This window comes from Dufourea novaeangliae, unplaced genomic scaffold, assembly GCF_001272555.1.
Source record: "Dufourea novaeangliae isolate 0120121106 unplaced genomic scaffold, ASM127255v1 scaffold1, whole genome shotgun sequence".
Classification (NCBI taxonomy): domain Eukaryota; kingdom Metazoa; phylum Arthropoda; class Insecta; order Hymenoptera; family Halictidae; genus Dufourea; species Dufourea novaeangliae.
In genome coordinates, this window is record NW_015373885.1 from 3186538 (window position 1) to 3205316 (window position 18779).

At 39.4% G+C, this 18779-nt stretch overlaps 1 protein-coding gene across 2 annotated transcripts in view; it reads left to right on the forward strand.

Moving 5' to 3' along the window:
* Nucleotides 1-1564: 1564 nt before the first annotated feature.
* Nucleotides 1565-18779, forward strand: part of LOC107193985 (FK506-binding protein 2) — a 199553-nt gene continuing 182338 nt past the window's right edge. The window contains exon 1 of one of the 2 annotated variants that reach the window (XM_015583537.1): nt 1565-1880. In XM_015583537.1, coding sequence (XP_015439023.1) covers nt 1657-1880 — 224 coding nt within the window. In that variant the 5' untranslated portion in view covers nt 1565-1656. The remainder of the gene's footprint in view (nt 1881-18779) is intronic. The other variant, XM_015583546.1, reaches the window with a different exon arrangement.

The window sequence follows — 18779 nt, forward strand, 5'->3', positions numbered from 1 at the left end:
AAAACACTTGTTTACTTGTTTATTATAGATATACAATTTATACATGTATATAATTATTATAAGAAGTAATTATTATAAATATTCTTTCCAGTGTTATACTCCTTCAAATATTTGTAAAGGATTTTATGGAAGTGTAGTATAGCTAACTGTCTTCCTATTGTTGGTTTATTGTAGATACTCAACAATTGGCCCTACAGAAAGAAACCTCCAGTTGGCCCTTCGTAGTATAGTGACGTGGGCCCTACATTGGGTGTGATTGTTGGCCTAGTTGCAAAAAATGGTAACAATTCTAACTGTTGGCCAACCAATAATGCATCAAAGGCCCATCAAAATGCCAACACTAATTGCTACTAGGGAGGTATTCATGTGCAGTATGAATCGTCTTCTGACTGTATATTTATAAAATATAATTAAGGTACAGTGATAAAAGATTCTAAGAGACGTCGGAAACATCATTTGTGAAGACTGATTAAATTTTTACATGACTGCCAATTCTGATAACGTCAACTATTCCTTGAGCGATTCTGTATGCATGAAAGTCGTTGGAACCCGTTTCAACTTTCGATTAGTGAAACAGTCATCACCAATAATATGTTACAAACCGGAAGTTGCACTAGTGATACGTGAATTTAACTTCATTCAATTTAATATTGCAATTGTATCATAAGCTACATATCTATACGCTAACTATTAACACTCGCCCAACAAATGATCAACACGTACAAGGAAAGTCTGTCCCGCTCAGAACGCGATTAAATAGCAAAACACGTTAAGCACCAGATTAACCGGGCAACGATTCCGATCTCCACGGTGCCGCGTCGGGAGCAAAAAGAGAGGAACCCGGAGGTCCAGAGGTCTAAATTACAAACTGACCCGAATGGAGTCGCGCGCACGAGGATGCCACGAAACAGCGAACAAGGTTCATCGGCGGGCCGGAGCTGAGAAGCGGAGTCGTCGGGTGCAGGCCTGCAGCGTTACCAGCAAGGAAACGAGAAAGAAGATTGTCGCTTGGTTGGAAAGAAGGACGCGGGCCAGCTTCGAAGAAAGAGAGAGCCGGAATGGAACGAGAGCTGGTGACGGAGGAGCAGTACAGCCAGCAGACGCGTGTGGAAAGAGAGAGAGAGAGAGAGAGAGAGAGAGAGAGAGAGAGAGAGAGAGAGCTTCGCGTCGCGGCTGGATGAGAGGAAGATAGTCGTCGTGGCGTTGAAGAACCGAACCGTGGAACGGGAGAGAGATGATGAGACTGAAAGGAAGAAGAAACGAGGCCTGCGTGGGCGACAGAGAGAAAGGAGCCCAGCGAGAGGAAGATCGTTGGTGTCTGGAGTGAGAGAAAACGAGAAGCGACTGTGAGGGAAAAAAGGAGAGACAGGCGAGTGGAACGGAGAGCGATCATAGAAGGGAGACAGACGGAGAGAGAAATGAGGAAGGAAGAAAAGAGGCCGAGGCAGAGACCTACATATTCCATGGGGCCAATGAGACGGCGCAATGTGGCGGCACGGTACGCTCATCCTTCTCCAACCCGTTCGCCGGCACTCGGGAACGTAGAACGGCGCAGCCAGCCGACGATGGTAGGGGGACAACCGAAGGTAGCTTGGCGAAGAACAGCGCGGCCACGATTCAGTTGCTCACGAGCATTCGCCAGCATACGATCGAACCATGGCTGCCCGTTACGAGAATACCGCGAGTGTTGTGCTCGCGTCGTGCCGTATGGTGCTACTCGTGTTCACCACCGGTCTTGTTCTCGCGAACGCTAATCAGAATCAACTGAAAGTCGAGAAACTGTACGTACCAGAGGTTTGTGACGTAAAGTCGAAGATCGGTGACCAGCTCACGATGCACTACACCGGCACGCTGCAGGACGGCACCAAGTTTGACTCAAGGTCAGTGACACTTGGCGAACGATCCTTCTGACGTGGTTAGCTACCCACGCGTTTCCACACGCCTGTGTCTCTTTCTCACTGATCTACCAGTCGAATCTACTTCGAGTACACGTGTCCATGTATTGCGTGTGTCTTAAAGTGTCTTCTTTTCCTGGCAATTTTTATTTGAACGGTCGAAGGTGAAGTTGAGTCACGGTACACACGTTAGGCCTAGTTCCAACGTAGCCATGAGGTCACCGCTATCCCATATGCGAATGTAGCGACTTTTATCTATTCACGTACACGTACGACGCGATGATGTCACGGTGATAATTTGTAGGAGTATATGTTGCGATTCCGCGCTACTACAGTTTCCTGTCTGTTTGCTCGGTTATCAAAGTCTCCAAGTTTCTCCGTTGCTAATGTATGGTGTATTAATTTTGATGAAAGGAGATCGAACCGTATCGATTAAGTATTCCATCAATTCGGAACGGACAACACGTCTAGTGTGACGGGAACGTTGATGAGTTTGTACCTGGGTAACCGGACGAAAATAATTAACTCTTCCACCGATGACGGGTTCATACGACTCGAGCAATTTTTGTCGTTCCAGGTTACAAGTTGCCCGGTTATAAAGAGCACCTTATCACTCGAAACCTTGTAACATATGGTATCAATAATTTTTACTGTTCCGCTATAAACGGCTAGAGTTATTGCTGCAATATAGATTGCAGCTTCTCACGCGAGTTTGAACTGGAATACTTGCACGACGTAGACATTCCAGAGGACAAGATTTGTGTTTCTGTGTATGTATATACACTACAGCTTATAAGTATTTGCCCATCCATATTAGACACACCTTGCTGAAAAGTATGTCAAATTTTTCGAAAGGACTAGTTTTCTTTCTAAGAGAGGCCATAAAGCAACCCAAATTTCTGATCATTTATTGAAAATTACCAAAGTGAAATGTAGAATGACACGAATAAACCTTTCTTCGGTCGAAGGACAAATATATTATTAGTGTACATGACAAGTGTCTCAGTAGAGTGGTCTACAATTTGATTGTCCTTCACGCTGCCCGTATATTCCAACGAAAAAAATACATCGAACGAAACTGATTGGGTATACAGTATGGCATAGTGCAGACTGTTAGGATCTCGGTTCGACGAGCAAGACTCGCCCGTATGGTTACATTAGTGGTATCGACGTGGCCCACCGTGGATCGACGCGATCGTTGGGGCGGGAAGATTTAACTTCGCCGATTTGTCCAAAAGCGAAACGTGCTCTCACACGATTGGAGCGCGCGATGCCAACGCGGACACATTGCAGGAGGAACACGTAAACAGATGACCTGGCAAGTGTTCCGTTAATGCTTTGATTAAGCACGTCGTTTTTATAACCGTGTATATGACAGAGTTTCCAGACGCGTTACAAATAGACTATTTTTTTTTAAACACAGTGCTCGAAAGACAGAATATTCAGATCTAACATTTAAACGATTTATGCATTGATGCTTTTGATACGAATTCAATATTTGATATTTATATGGTATTTTGTGTTTATTACTTTTCTTGAGATATTTGACAATTAAATGTGACAAGGTAACTGTTGAAACATAGTGAAAATTTACAGATTTTTGCATACAACGACAGAGTCAAAAGTGAACCGTACCGCATCTGTTACTAATTGTAGCACATCCTTTTGCTTATTTCTTCTTTGCATTATAATTTTCCAATATTTTCAGAAACTGTCAAATACATACATTTCTGTAAGACTTTCAAAACTGCTTATGAGTATGAATTATGAGATAATTCGTTAGTCTTTGATGAAGTATCGAGTAACCCAAAGAATATTCAAAAGTTCATTTTGGTAAAAGAGAGTACGAAAAGTTTTTTTTTATGGAAATTTTCAAACTTTTGTCAGCACAAAATAGTACGTTATTCAAAGCTGTGTAACTTCTGAATTTTTCTCGACCATAAACAATCACTTACAATAATCAACATCTATTTTGTAATAGTATCGTCATTTTTTAATACTGTTACAAAGGCATTCTCACTTCATTATTCCGTATTTCTCTTGTTTCCTCCAATAGAATCGTTTCAAATGAATTTTCCCTTCTTCCTACAGTTTTTTTTGAATGTTTTGATAATATGCAAAACACATGCCAGGCTTATACATATAATCTATTCTTATGCAGAAATGTTTTCCTTTATTCTTTTATTTTTCAGAATCCCCTTAGAATATTTCAAGTACCAGCTGTTCGCGTGCTATAGTAAAAGGCTCGTGTCAGTACCGATAACCGGAAATCTCAGTAATGAACCGACCCGAGTACTTTAGGCCCTCGGTCATGTTCTGAAATCGGATTTGACAACCGGTTTACTTACGTTCGCCAGCGTCCGTTCCACGAACTCGTTCGTAAAATTAATTGCTCCTCGATCCAGAGGTGACAAACTCGCCCTCCGGTGGCCGTTGATCGATGGCGATTTTGCTTCTCGTGACGTCCTCGCAGAAACTGCTGCTTTCTCGGGCACACGTTGTTCACGAAACCAATTATACATTCGCGTTTAGAGCCCACGATGAAATTTTTTGTTCGTGACTCGCGAATGATCGTGCACTGAAACTTTTTTCTCTTATTCATCGATGAACCCGATAACACTGTTGATACTGGTCCTTAAATATTAACGAGTAAACAAGCCGCGTTATCGGGTGTACCACCGGCGACCTTAATTTCTTACAGATTAAACTAATCGCACCTTCTTCGGTTTTGATAGTATAAAATATTATCTCACGAGTGTCTGTGCGATGGAAATATCGGGTTATTAAGGGGAAAGATAGCTTCTCAATGCTCGTTCGTAGATAGGTTCGCAATATTGCGAAGTAATTTTCGGAAATTATAATTTTGGTTTACTTATGTTTAGGACGAAATAGATACTTTATCGTGTTTATTTATGTTCCTCCGTATTCATTATCAGTTTTGCTCAGAGTTTCATTTTGAAGGTAACTCGAAATCATAGGTTATCGACATATAGTGAGGTGACAGATAATTTATCATTACGAATTTGTACATGGTTTTGATCACACAATTTTTTTTAGACAGGGAGTGTTAATCGTCGAATCCAGTTGACTCTTAGGTCAAATAAAGGTTAAGGAGAAGACGCTCTGAATTGCAGATCCCATAACTTTTCGATTACAACACCGTAATATTTTAATAAAATTATATATGATGCCACAGATTGAGTTGTACACCTGGGCAAGAGGTTATTCTACATGCAAAAACAAATCGAAACTATCAAATAAAAGTTTTCCCTACGAAGCTTTGTCTCCAAGATAATCGAACATGAAAATCTGCTGGATACACATGCAATTGAATAGGACTTTGCCAACGCGTCTGTTCATCACATTCTATTTCCACTTATTGCAATTACGAATACGCGATGAAATTTGTAAGTGGTTCTTTTCGAAAAGCCTTATATGAAAAAAATTTATTCTTGTTTTTCGACTTATTTTTTCTTATAGAATCACCTCCTGCCCCGTTGTACCATCTGACCTGAGACACCCTATATATGTACAAATACTATCATAAGATAAACATTTCATAAACATATTATCAGGCACTCAAGATTTAGATATTAAACATGGATTAGAATATAGAACTTGAATTATCAAACGTTTATAGTCTAGAAGGCCCGATGCAGACGAGCGAGTCTTGTCGCGCGTCGTCGCAGCGGGTATTACACGCTCGTCTGTAATGTAAAAGGTCCGTGCAGATTTTGTCACAGGTGGGCAGCGATATCCGACAGTCGATTTGCACCCGCCGCGAGCCGTGAGGTGTCGCCACGTATAAATCCGCTCGTGTGTATTTTCTGATACGTTTCTGTGTACTTCTGAAACGCGCAAGGAATGCCCGCGCGACAAAATCTGCTCGTCTGCACCGAAGTTTTACATTCAGACGAGCGTGAAACACCCGCTGCGACAAAACTCGCTCGTCTGTATCGGGCCTAAAACATTAAAACGAGTACACTGAATACAGTAACATACTAGTAGAGCAATTGAATTCTCCGAATAATCACGATGTTAACTCGTACCAATTGTTTTGTGCAATATTTTGTGGCAACTACGAAGAACTTTGTCGTGCCCTAAGATACGAGCTCTAATAAATATATTAGGAAAATCGTGACCAACCCAAAAAATATATCTTCCGTGGTTAAAATAAAAATAAAGTGCCGATTTTGAACCAGATTCTTCAGTTGTATTTTAACGGAGTTCAGTATTTTTCACGAGTCAAGTTGTCCGTGAGAAGTCGTGCCCATCCAGCTTTTCGCGATTCAGATTCGATATCACCAGCGAGGGAAGCGAGGTCAGCGCGCCCTTTGAGGCCGGCAATATCCCGCGAAATTGTATCGCGTTCGGATAAACGTTCCCCCGTGTTTTCATAATCATTTCCCTAAATCATCGCTCGTTAAAACTTCCGCGGAACGTTTCGCTTTATGGAACCACGCGGCGCGTTTGAACGCTCCTCTCCCGACCTCCGCAGCGCGCTTCGAACACACTGCGGCGCTCTCGCTGAAATGTTGCTTTGACGGTGACATTCATTAAAATGTAAAAAAATTGTATACGGACAACAGACGAATTTCTCTTTGCGCGACCGTATATCATGTGCTCTTTCCCATGACGGCGTGTCGCGTTTGAAAAATTTCGGTACGCACCGGTTCTGGCTACCCGTCGGAAAACCTCCGCCCTACTGCTGTTCAAGTCGATTGCGACGAGTGACAGGGACTTTTCAGCGTTAAAAGAAAGAAGTTATAGTCTTTTTTTCTACTTCTTGGGGAGGATACGCGTTGCAGAATTTAAGAAGTAAACATAACGGATTTTTGATTTCTTGCTTGAAGGTTTGCTATTGTCGGAAGTTATGTTGGCTTTCAACAAATTATACGTTTTACATTACACTTTATGATGTTAATTGTACATTATACAAATTAATATATTATAAAATTGAACTTAATATAGATTCAACGATGGTAGTTCTTCTAACTCCGAGAAAGTATACAATATTAAACGGGATTTTATTAGGTAGGTTGTGATTGGTAATTTCTATAATTGAAAAATTGGGCGAATTAACATTCAAAGACAGAATAGTGAATGTGCAATAAAGTTTTTTTATATGAACCTTCGTTTCGGAGAAGGGATAAATGATTTTAACCATTTGAGCGCGATTCGTCGATATAGCGACGATCACTAATTACTCCAAATGTGCGGCGCGTCGCTATATCGACGATTACATCAGTGTAAAAAAATTATTGAAATATGTCATTTATTGTGTTTTTTGTGTTTATATTTGTAAAGCCATCATAATTCATTTTTCTTAGTCCAAATTTTGCTCAGCAATCTTCGTATGTATTAAAAAAAATAGCTTAGCACTCAAACGGTTAAATACGACTGGCTAGTGTGTCTCGCCACTGTTGACTATTTTTATTTCTAAGCAGTACATACTGACTATGGTATAATGTTATCTATACTTCATCGATTTAACTATTTCATATGCTATTTACATGCTATAGCGATGTCCATCCACATATAGAAAGTTACTATTATCACACGACTGTCAATATTTATAAAAATGGATATGAGTATGATTCATGAATGTGTTCAGACAATTTTCTTACTTCTCTAATCGAATTTCTATTCTGTTACAAGATCCTTCACTTACGTAGAGTATCGTAACATTTATATCGTCATTTTTTTTGGTAATAAGGTCTAACCCAATACCCGTGATATTTTATACGTTATTTATACTTAATCGGTGCCTATAATTTAAACAGCTTCGCCAAGAAAACTCATGTCCTGATAGTGTTATTCCTTTGTTAGTGAAAAATATACTTATATTAATCACAAAAGTTTATCTACACTTCCGAGGTTAAAATTAACTCCGAAACAAATTGTGCAAATAATTTTTCATCCAATCAAACATATACAATCAACGCTCATGGCAATTAGATTGGATGTACCAATAAGTATTACACTATTCCTTGACGATATCAATACTTGTTTCCATAAAAGTCTAGGATTTCTAATGTTTAATTTTATATTAATAGTAATTTTGACCATACGCTTTACCATAGTTACTCAGCGAAAGATCGAGGAAACAATGTTAATTTCAGATATATTGACCAGAAAAATAATTGATTACTTATTGGTACACTTAATATTATCTTCTTTTTACACGTTCTGCTTCAGGTGGGTAAAACCCAGAACCTGTCGAATTCCAATCGTGATACACCAGAGAAAGACAATAATATCCGAGCGAGGTGACCGCGTTGCCTCGTCTAAATTGTTTCGTGAGCCGTTACCAATACCGTTAATCGTGGAGCCGGCGGACGCACTGCGCCGGGAAAAGTTAATGCCACGTTTGGAGGTCACAAGGGACGGCGAACTGACGCGGCGCGTTCGATATTACGAATGGTACGCGCGGCGTTTCCATTGCGGGATATGAAGAAATTTCACATGGTTTTTTTTCCGAGCGATTTTTCTTCCCCGCGACTGTGCCGAGTGTTTCGAGGGATTGTCGCGTATTGTGACATCGACACGGGACGTAAATAAAAAAAAAAATGTAATACGGGATTGAATGTTCTTAAACAATGTAACTTCTCATTTTTACAGATTACTATGCATTCATACGTCTGAATGGTGCAATTGCAATGTTTTTTTATATAATACTATTATATTTATTGGATCATTGCAGGAGTCTTGACACATTTGCAATATGTGTATTTAACTCTTTTGCAACAGAAAACTGTCTAATACATAATAGTGTCACTTACATTCATTAAATAAATTATTTTTTACGATCGTTCGTTCGTTTTTAATTTGAAGAAAGGTGTATCAAGATATGTATAATAAATCGATGCATAAACGTTACATATTTTTATTATATATTATATAATACAATATGGAAGGAAGTATGTACACTACAACTTGTTACGCCATATATGAAACACGATATTGTATTATATTATAATGTACATACATATTGGACATATTATATTAGACATGGCACAATATACTATTATGTTGTGTACAGAGTCCTCGCGATTATTGACTCTTTGTTGATATGCAATTATTGTCCAGGCGTCATCCGCACCACCTGCAGGGGCGGGGGGGGGGGAGGCCGTGGAACTCGGCAACGGCATACTTTGTTGCCGCAACGCGCCGAGACGGCTTCCCATTCACGAGCCGACGACTGAACGTTGGAAGCCCACAAAAAGGTTACATCCCCGGGTGTCGTTCAGACAATACTAATGCAATGATAAAACTTTTTTATTTTCGATTCTTTATTAATGAAACTATTATGACCATATTGTTGAGATTTTTCTGATTAAAATGATACCAAACACGACACAATTTGGGTCATATTTACTTATGATTTATCAGAATCGATAATGAACTATGGTTTGTTTATCGAAAGAAGATGCCTGGAAGGTAGACCTGCCTCGGCGCGTGGCCTGGTGGGGATCCAATGCGAGCTGCGTATTTCGTGCGACGTTGTCACGGTCTCAATGCCACTGTGTGTCTCTTTCCATCCTCTCGCTCAGACGGTCGGTAAACTAGCTTCCTTCTTTACCCTGCGATTTCCACGTGTAGCGTTTAATAACCTAGGTATTAATTTAATCCCCTTTTAATATGTTGCTCAATATTTGGGTACAATACATTCTTTCAAAGGAAATAAACATAAAACGATTATAGTCCCTGGCGAACCCGTGTTCGGGACGATAATCGAGAGGACACTGTATATAAAATGATCACTTCCATTTATATTTCAAGAAGTAAATACTTCATTAGATATTTCAAAGTAAAGACTGCGTGAAGTTAAACAATTTGCGGAAAGTGTTTACCTTTTCGTAAACAATTTATATTTCGATACCTATTCTGTTATACTTTTCGAGACTGAGTAATGTAAGGCATTGATTTATGTATATAAAGAAATGTATAGTTCAATTTGAAGGAACGTATAGTTGTTTCGTGCAACTCCATCATTGCACATGAATGCATAAGAATGGCATAGATGTTTCGCGTGTATGAAAATATACATCAAGAGGGAAATGTAATTTTGCTTCAAATAGAACAGCCCGTTGGAGTTCCTTGAAGTATGTACCATAATGAGCTAAATATCTCTAGTTTCCAAACGTAGTACAGTAAGATGATCTTTCTATTACAGTAGAATTTGTCAAATTTATTCAGACCAATCGGTTTTTGTATATTTGATTATTCTTCCAAGGACGAATTTTATCTAAATTATTCTACGTATATCTTGGAGGTTTCAGAACAAGTTCTAATAACCAAAATATAGATCTGCTCCTGCAGTATTCATCTTTAACCCGTGAGAAGCAAGAATAATACAGAATTCGATCAATCTTGCATTTATTTCGTAAAAAATCATTAAACGTTTATTATTCTGGTTGCTGTTATTATCGTAGTTACTAGAAATAGTTTATAATAAAACATTCTGGAATTGTAAAATTTTTATTGTTAAAATTTCTAGTAATTGGACATTTGAATGTTTCATTGTTTAAATAATCCGATCAAGTAATGGAAAATATGCATGAAGGAAAATCTAGATTGTTTGACTGCCTCTTTCTTCAAGAATTTGTAGGGAAATGACAAATGTATATACTCTGATTGTATACACACTATACACTCAAATTATAAAGGATGAGAACATTAATTTTGCTAAAATATACGTTTTAAAAACATATTCTATGGTTTCTATAAGACCCATGTAGAAGCATAAAATCATGTAGTAAATTATCCCAAATAGTACAAAAACGTCATATGTACGTTCGGAGAACATACGTTCTGGATATTAGGTACATTCGAAGGATGTCCCGAAATGATCCACATGTCCCCGCTACGTTCTCGTTAAGATCTTTAAATGTCCTAGGAAGGTCCTATTTACAAAGTGGAACGTCCTAAGGACGTTATGTGTTATCATTCTCAGAACATTTTCCGGATGTGTAGAAGTAATATTCTTAAATACATTTTGGGAACGTTTAAAGAGTTTTTAAAAACCCTATGGCTCTGTCTTAAAAGGCGTATAAGAAAAATTTCCCGAATGTTTAAAATTAATGTTAGATTTCATTCTGTGTAAGGTGATAGAAGGTTAGGTTGGTTTGTGTTTAATAAATAAAAGATTATCTTTCCTGCGATTTCCGCACTTACAATTAGTAGAAATTAGTTCAAGTTAGTTCCTATTAATAAATAAAAGGTTAAATGTTCTATAAGAAATTGTAAAGAAAATATTGGTCTGGAAGTTATGATCTGTGTATACATTGTGTTTATTTTTACTTTCAAAGGAAAATAATGATTGTGTGTTGGTTAGAGAGAGTTTAAGAAAAAAATGATTTTTCAAATTTCCTGAAGTTTCCGCACAAAACCACCAATACACTTCTCTATTCACTCTCTAAAGAATGACACCTTGTTCATAGGGATCCATCATCTTGCAAGGAATGAAATTGAGCCAAAATTACTAAACGAAACTATCCGTAATTTAAATCCTACGAATATTCGTATGGCTTAAGAAAAGGATATTTCTAGAACATCCCAAAATTTAAATGTTACGAACATCCTAGGGATGTTCAAAGTGGACGTGGGACAATCAGATATAAACTGGACATGAAACGGACGTCCTTTGGATGTACAGTGTTATCTGGGTATGTTCTGTTTTGTTTATTCAATAATTGAATCTAGTTAACGTCTTGTTTGGGAATTGCTTTCATGTGCCTTTACGAGCCCGATTACCGATATTAATTAAATTTTATACAAATACTGCCATAGCTATCTCAAGACCATCTAACTACGAATACGTTAAACAGCATTTAGTGGTTAATGGTAATTAAACTTTCATTTATATTTGCTTCTTATTTCTGAAATGCGGGTATAAAAACTGGAATAATTTCTACTAGTAATGATACAGTAGTTCACAGTTTAAAGAGACCTCAAGATAGACAAAAATGCCTGTCATTGCGATCTACGACACAGAAGAAAGTGTTTCAATGACGGGTTCACGCGATGATTAAAACCGTCTCTGACCCTTTCACCCGGATGCACCTCGATCGCTACTCGGACGGTTTTTACGCGACGATTTAACTTCGATTCATTCATTCATTCTTCCCAATAAGCTTTGCAGTCGCGTCGAGTATCTGTTTATTGTCCCCGTCTTTGGGAATTTCCGGCGCTCATTCGCTGAGATGCCAGTTGGCAATCTACTTCACATAAGCTCATAAGTACCCATTAATTTAATACTAGTTAGCTTACATTACTTTAGAATTACCTAACATGAAATTCAATATACAGTACTAATCAGTAGACTGAGGATGTTTATGTATTTATTGCCTCTTCTATGTAGCTCGCGTTGGATCCCCACCAGGCCACGCACCGAGGTAGGCTAACCTCCAAGGCACCTTCTTTAGAAAAACAGACCATAGTTACGTCAATGTCGTCTATATATATTATACAATCAGTCAAATACTTACAACATACATCCGCTTCTTCGCACAGGCACACGATTAATTTACACTTCTATGTTTATATTACAAAGCATGTAGGTTTATTTCCATCGCCATCGTCGACGTCTGGCGCCATCTAGCGGCCAAAACCGTCGGTTCCACAGCTTCCTGGGCCGCGGTGTTGCGGTTTCAAACCTCGAGTTCAAAGTTTTCCAGCCCTAGCCACTCACTTTCAGAGCAAATCTTTGGGCCGTGTCGATGTTTGTTCCGCGAATGCTCCGTGATGTGTCGGTGTTTCAATGTACATACTCTACCCCTTTCCCCGATACGCCGCCTCTGTTCTCCAACAGAAGAACCGTCGTATACGCCCCGGTTTGTTTACTATCGCTTGTTTCTCGGGAGGCGCGTATCAACTCTCCGCCACGATGCACACTTCTGAAGGCATTCTGAACCGCGAACCCCGGTGAATGCGCCGTGGCGTCCGGGATAGATGGATCAACACGCAACGCATTGGTGGCTCTGTAAAAACTGGACGAACCCGACGACGACGTCGCGCGTAGCCCCCAACGAATATCGCTCGAGTGCGGAGCTGAAATGACTAGGAAACGCTTAGTTTCGCCCCTGAGTTTCGCGTGCGAACACCAGTCCAGTCGCATTCGCGATGACGCTGTTATGGAAATTTGCGCATGGTTACCATTCGGGGCCAGGTTGTCTAAAGGGGTTTGGTCTATTTGCGAGGAGGCATGATTCACGGTTTTTACCGTTAAAAATATTCAGTCGGGAGTATGAGATTCCCGTTTTCTCGCCATCTTCTTTTTTCTGAAGTAAAAGCCAGGAATGTTGGGATAGAAGGAAATGCTTGCTTAAAGAGATATTTTTTTCATCTGATGGAACGAACGGTATTAAAAGTTTGTTTACTGTAATCGATAAAGTTGTTATTTTTCAAGGTAGCAGATTTGCACCTTTCAGTCATGAATTATTGTCTTGCAAATTTTTAGAGCAGTTAGTAGTTTTTTATTTTCGATGTTACAGTTTCTTGGATTTTCGATCCCCTGAATCATTTCGAAAACGACGGAAATATTTTATCGGATATTGTAACTTTCCTAAATAATAAGAACAATTTTTATTTTTTCCTTGGTAGACAGAATGTCTTTTGCTACAAAATAGTCTTCAATAATTGTTCAACGTACCTATCATTGACTCTACATCAATTGCATTAGTTAAAATCCGCTTTGAGTCAGCGATGGCACAATAACAGGATACATATCAAGTTTGATACTATATACAGTAAATCATCGATGAGCGTTCAAAGGCTCCTCGGCACTGACAAAGAGAGATCCCTAGGTGTAACGCTGACTTTTTAAGGAGGTTTAACACAACAATAGAGCTCGGAATTCTGAAGCCAATAATATCTGTTTCAGCCGCATATAGGCATTGATTTATGAAATCTTTAATGTTCAGTGCCAAGTAGCCTTCGAAGACTCATCGATGATTTACTGTGTTATTTTTGTTCATAAGTATCAGGGCACTTACAGAATATACAGTGAATATTACAAGACATCACGAAATTGCTGAAATTCGAAAACTAATATTATTTAGGAGATATTAAAGCTTGATGGACAACGCTTATGCTCCAATGAAATACTAAAAATATCCTCAAATATATAGTAGTTTCGACGTAACATCATATTTTCTTTATACAGACCAGATCTCCTCCTACTAATACTTATGAGCGATAGTTAGTGATGGGATTTGGAACGCTTCGAATCGATTCGAAACTGTCTTGAATTCGATCGACAAATTCGAATCGCTTCGAATCTGATTCGAAGCTACAAAAGTCTTGAACGGATTCGAAGTTCCGAGGCGATTCGAAGTCTTGAACGGATTCGAGTCTTGAACGGTCTTGGAAATCTTGAGGAAAATGTCTTTTAGGAAAGACAGTGGGGGGTGCACTCGTACAGCAGAGGTGCAATGCGTTCGGTCGATTCGTCACGCACAGCCTATCCATGAAAATATACAAACTATCGACGACCCAGACGTCTCGCTAAGAGGCTGTGCGTAGAGAGAACTCCCAAGATTTCCAAGACCGTTCATGACTCGAATCCGCTCAAGACTTCGAATCCGTTCAAGACTTCGAATTGCCTCGGAAGTTCGAATCCGTTCAAGACTTTCAAGACTTTTGTTAGCTTCGAATCAGATTCGAAGCGTTCCAAATCCCATCACTAGCGATAGTGTACCACCTTGTTCACAAATTTGAAGGCAATCTGTAGACTGGAAAATGTGAAAAGGAAAGGAGAGGTTGCGTTTCGTCCTGGGCCTGCTAGTGGACTCGTCAGTGAGGTACGATTGTCGGTTAAGGACGTATATATACAAACGAGGAAGGCTTCAGGTAGTTGCGGAAAAGGTGTCAACTCGGTAGACCTTTGGTGGCGAATGTAGGAGGTAGTGCCGCCATACAAATATAAATCCAAATAGATGTCCTCTATATTCTCATGTTTGAAATACGTTCTCAATTCCGTTGAACGCCGTAACTTTTTCTTACGTTACGGTGGGTCACGAAAACCAAGTATTTATTTTGTTTAACCAGTGAAACTAGTCCACTAATCCTCTCCAAACACTTCTTATCTCCCTCCATTAATCCTTTCCAAATAGTTTTTATCTCTCACTTACGAAACCATTCTACGTATCACGTTCACTTATAACACGTTGGCTATTCAAAGATCATCATTATCACGTACAAATATTGAACTGTTCGGGTCAACGATATGAGATCTAGATACCGAAGACGCATCGTCCGTATCGGACTCTGTATACGGTCCTGTGTTCTTCATTTCATCGTTGTCTTATTGCTCCCCTCTGTACTTTCGTCCCGTTCGTTTTTCCTTATCTGTACCCCCGAACGACTGTCAGGTTAGAGGTCTGGTTTATCGGACGGGTTACGTCTGCGACAGTTTGTTGCGGTCGCTCGTCTCCCCGGAGTTCTCCGGAGGTTTCTTTCTACTATTTCGCGACACGACCGCCGGCTGCGCGTACGTCGAACGCATACATGATGCCCCCCGTCTTGGAGAAGGCGAGTGCGCGCTAGCGATTATGCAAAGCGTCGTCAGATTGACGTACGTCACTCGCAGAGCAGCGGTGCACACCACCGATGAAGTTTCCATTCGCGAATCGGGTCGGTTCCGCTCTCTGAATTCTCCGGCAATTTATAGCGTCCTCTTATTGAATACGAGGTTTCCCCGAGGATTCAATATACAGCGCGCACACATACACGGTGTTATGGAACTTACACTATTCACTCATATATCGTCGGATTGCTGGCACCCTGATACATAGTGCTTTCTTCTGTCACGAATAATCCTTGAGAGCGATAAGATGTGTTGTGATATGATTGAAATTATAGCTCCCTTTTGCGTTGTGCATTGTACTTTTGGTATCATTGGTATCGAAGAGAAATGGAAGGATACTAAGTATAGTCGTGAATAAAATTTAACCCTCATTCATCCCTCAGTTTGACATATGAATTTGTCCCTCGGTATCAAATTGATATAATGATAATAAATTAATATAACGAGGAGATAAATAGTTGAATTTGCAAATTCTTTAAAGTAAAAGTCACCGGACCTCAGCTAAATTTAGCTATAGATGACAAAATAACATCATTTCATAAAAGAACAGTATCACATTCGAAGGCATAAGGGACGGATGAGTGTTAAGCTACATTCTAAACATTTTTATTCTATAACATTATAACTACTAGATCGGTTGATACAACAATTTCTTAGTATCCGATAAAAATTACTCCAATTATAATAGTAGAGGAGATGGTCGAAATATGTGCTGGCACTTTTATTTCAGAACTTATTGCCAAACCTGTTGAAGATTCTTAACAGATAACACCTCAATATATCTAAAACATGTTTACTTTATGATATGGAGTTGAAATAAGCTTCTGTTTTTCCTTGAGTTATAGTTTCACACTATTCCCACTGGGATGAAACATCTCACCAACTCAACCTCGAACGTCTGACCTTTCCTTCTCTCTTATATATTTTTTCTCCAATCTTGCCTTGTACACCATTCTCATAGAAATAATTACCTGCATCCTTATTCAACGTCGGTGGTTCTAGAATTAAACGCAGGTGTTGCCAAATCAAACGAAAAATACGCGTTGGAACGTGTAACACGATTGCATGGTGAATCGGATAATTGCCGGCAGCTTATTTGATCGCGTTTCCTGCGCACTTATAGCGTCCCCGATGCACGTTTTGGAACGTGCGTTCACGTAATACTGGAAGATTTTACTGCACTGGTGCGCTTCAGCCCTTGTTCTCTATCCCGAACGAAAATGAGCCACGTAGAATGTAACGAGATCGGATGCTTTGGAAACCGGGCTGGTTGCCCCCGTGCTTATCAAGATTGCTTGGAGTATGCGAAGCGCCTTATCTTGTCGTTTTATTCGTCTTGTCTGCGATTAAATCGCGGCCAAAGATTGCAGTATGCAACGGGAACGCCGACCACACGCGAAGACGACCGGTTTAAACGGGTTCACTTTCACTTTTACAGCGCTCGGACGTTCCGCGACTTCATGGTCGGCTGAAGAACATCCGACATACGTGGAGTATTTAGTTAGTTGTACGAATTTATGAATCATTGTCACAAATGATTTGTTTTTCTGTATGTGAAATTCTGTACATATTGTTCTTAATACTTAACACAATCGGTACGGGTGGAAACTGTAGATCCCAACATGGGCGAATCTCGCGACCGTTTGAGAACTATCGTGCCCAGGCCTTTTCAATCGAATGCTCATTTTTGGGTCACTGCGAAGGGGATTTATACGTCTTCTGTAACCACAAGTGAATTTATCTACATCAGTGACATCTAAAGGAACAGTTTGGTACTAGTAATGCACGGTTACAAATATTTTAAGGTGCGTATCTACTTGTTGCGTAACACCGTTGTGTATCAATGCGGACTGGCAAGCGTTGCATCCTTGCGTATAAAAATTCATCGTATGGTGATATGATGCGATGATACGTAACAATGATACGATATAAGAATACGCAACAAATGGATATGCATCTTTAAAGATTTACCTAAACAACAAATCCCACGGCTGGATGAGAGCTATAGTTTTCATTAAAAAATGTGATAAAAAACATTTTCTATTATTACATGTCTTTTAGAATACTTATAATGATATATTGACACTAAAAACACAAGAAAAGAAAAATTCATTCCTCCAGGTCATGGGATCGGAAAAACGGTTATGACCCGTCCCGAATGTGTTAAGGAAAAGATATGGGGGTGAATTTACGTCTTAGAAATATTAGTCCGAGGCGTTCGATTTTTAAAACAAGTACGATCTTTCGGAGTTCTGGGATAAGTACCGTGCCTTTTGACACGGTCCTCTTGTCAGACAGTCAAGAAACCCTGCTCACTCCTCTCGACCAGATCCATTGTTTTAAATGTCTTAGCGCACGCGTTCCGTTGGCGGCCGGAAGCAGGGTGTCGTGCTCTTTGACGTCACGCGACACTCAAAAGTCAGAACCGGGATGAGACAACAGTAACAATTAATTTTTCGGACAGATTAAGTTTTAAAACCGCTGGCTAGCGTTGAGTAAAAGTTTTAACTTTGAACAATCGGACGTTTTAGAAATAATTGGTTTCCTAATGTATGATTCGTAGTCAGATTTTTATTGTGTAGAAATACTAGTTTAGAGAATGATGCTGGGTAAGGTGCATACACATTTCATTTCATTAGTCTAAAAATGACATGTTTTCTGGAAGTTTAAGTTGTGCATTCGTTATCGTGAATTATGAGCTAAAAACATACAAAATTCCATTTCCTCGTCCCAAATTGATCGCCTTTGGTATAAATACACTTCCCAAACAGTTAGAGGATCATATATTGCAATCGCCCTGCTCGTGAACGCGACGTACAATCTCCGAAAAGTTTTATATACATATATAACTGGTTGTTAATAGTGTTAGTATTGTACCAAAAAGGTATGAGTTTAGCAAACCTATATCACTTGATTACTTCTTTCGCGCGGTGGGCGCAACAAAACTGCCCACATTAGTGATCTCCCAATTCTTGTGAGCAATATATTTTCTTCGACAAAGGTAATTTAACCTTTAGACTATCGGTAATTTCTCATAAAAAAGTGATATTTTTTCACAGAAAATGTATGTACATATACAGGGTATTTCACCTAACTTGACCATCTTAAATATATCGCTTATTTTGTATGATAGAAAAAATATCAGGGGAGAAAAATATTCTGTTCGAAGGCGCCAATACGGTGATGGGCCGAATTTTTTTCTCAAGGTCATTTTTTTCGAGATTTCAAGGTCATCGAATTTTTTTTAAATGGGACTACATATTTTCACTACAACACTCTTATAGCATATAAAAAAA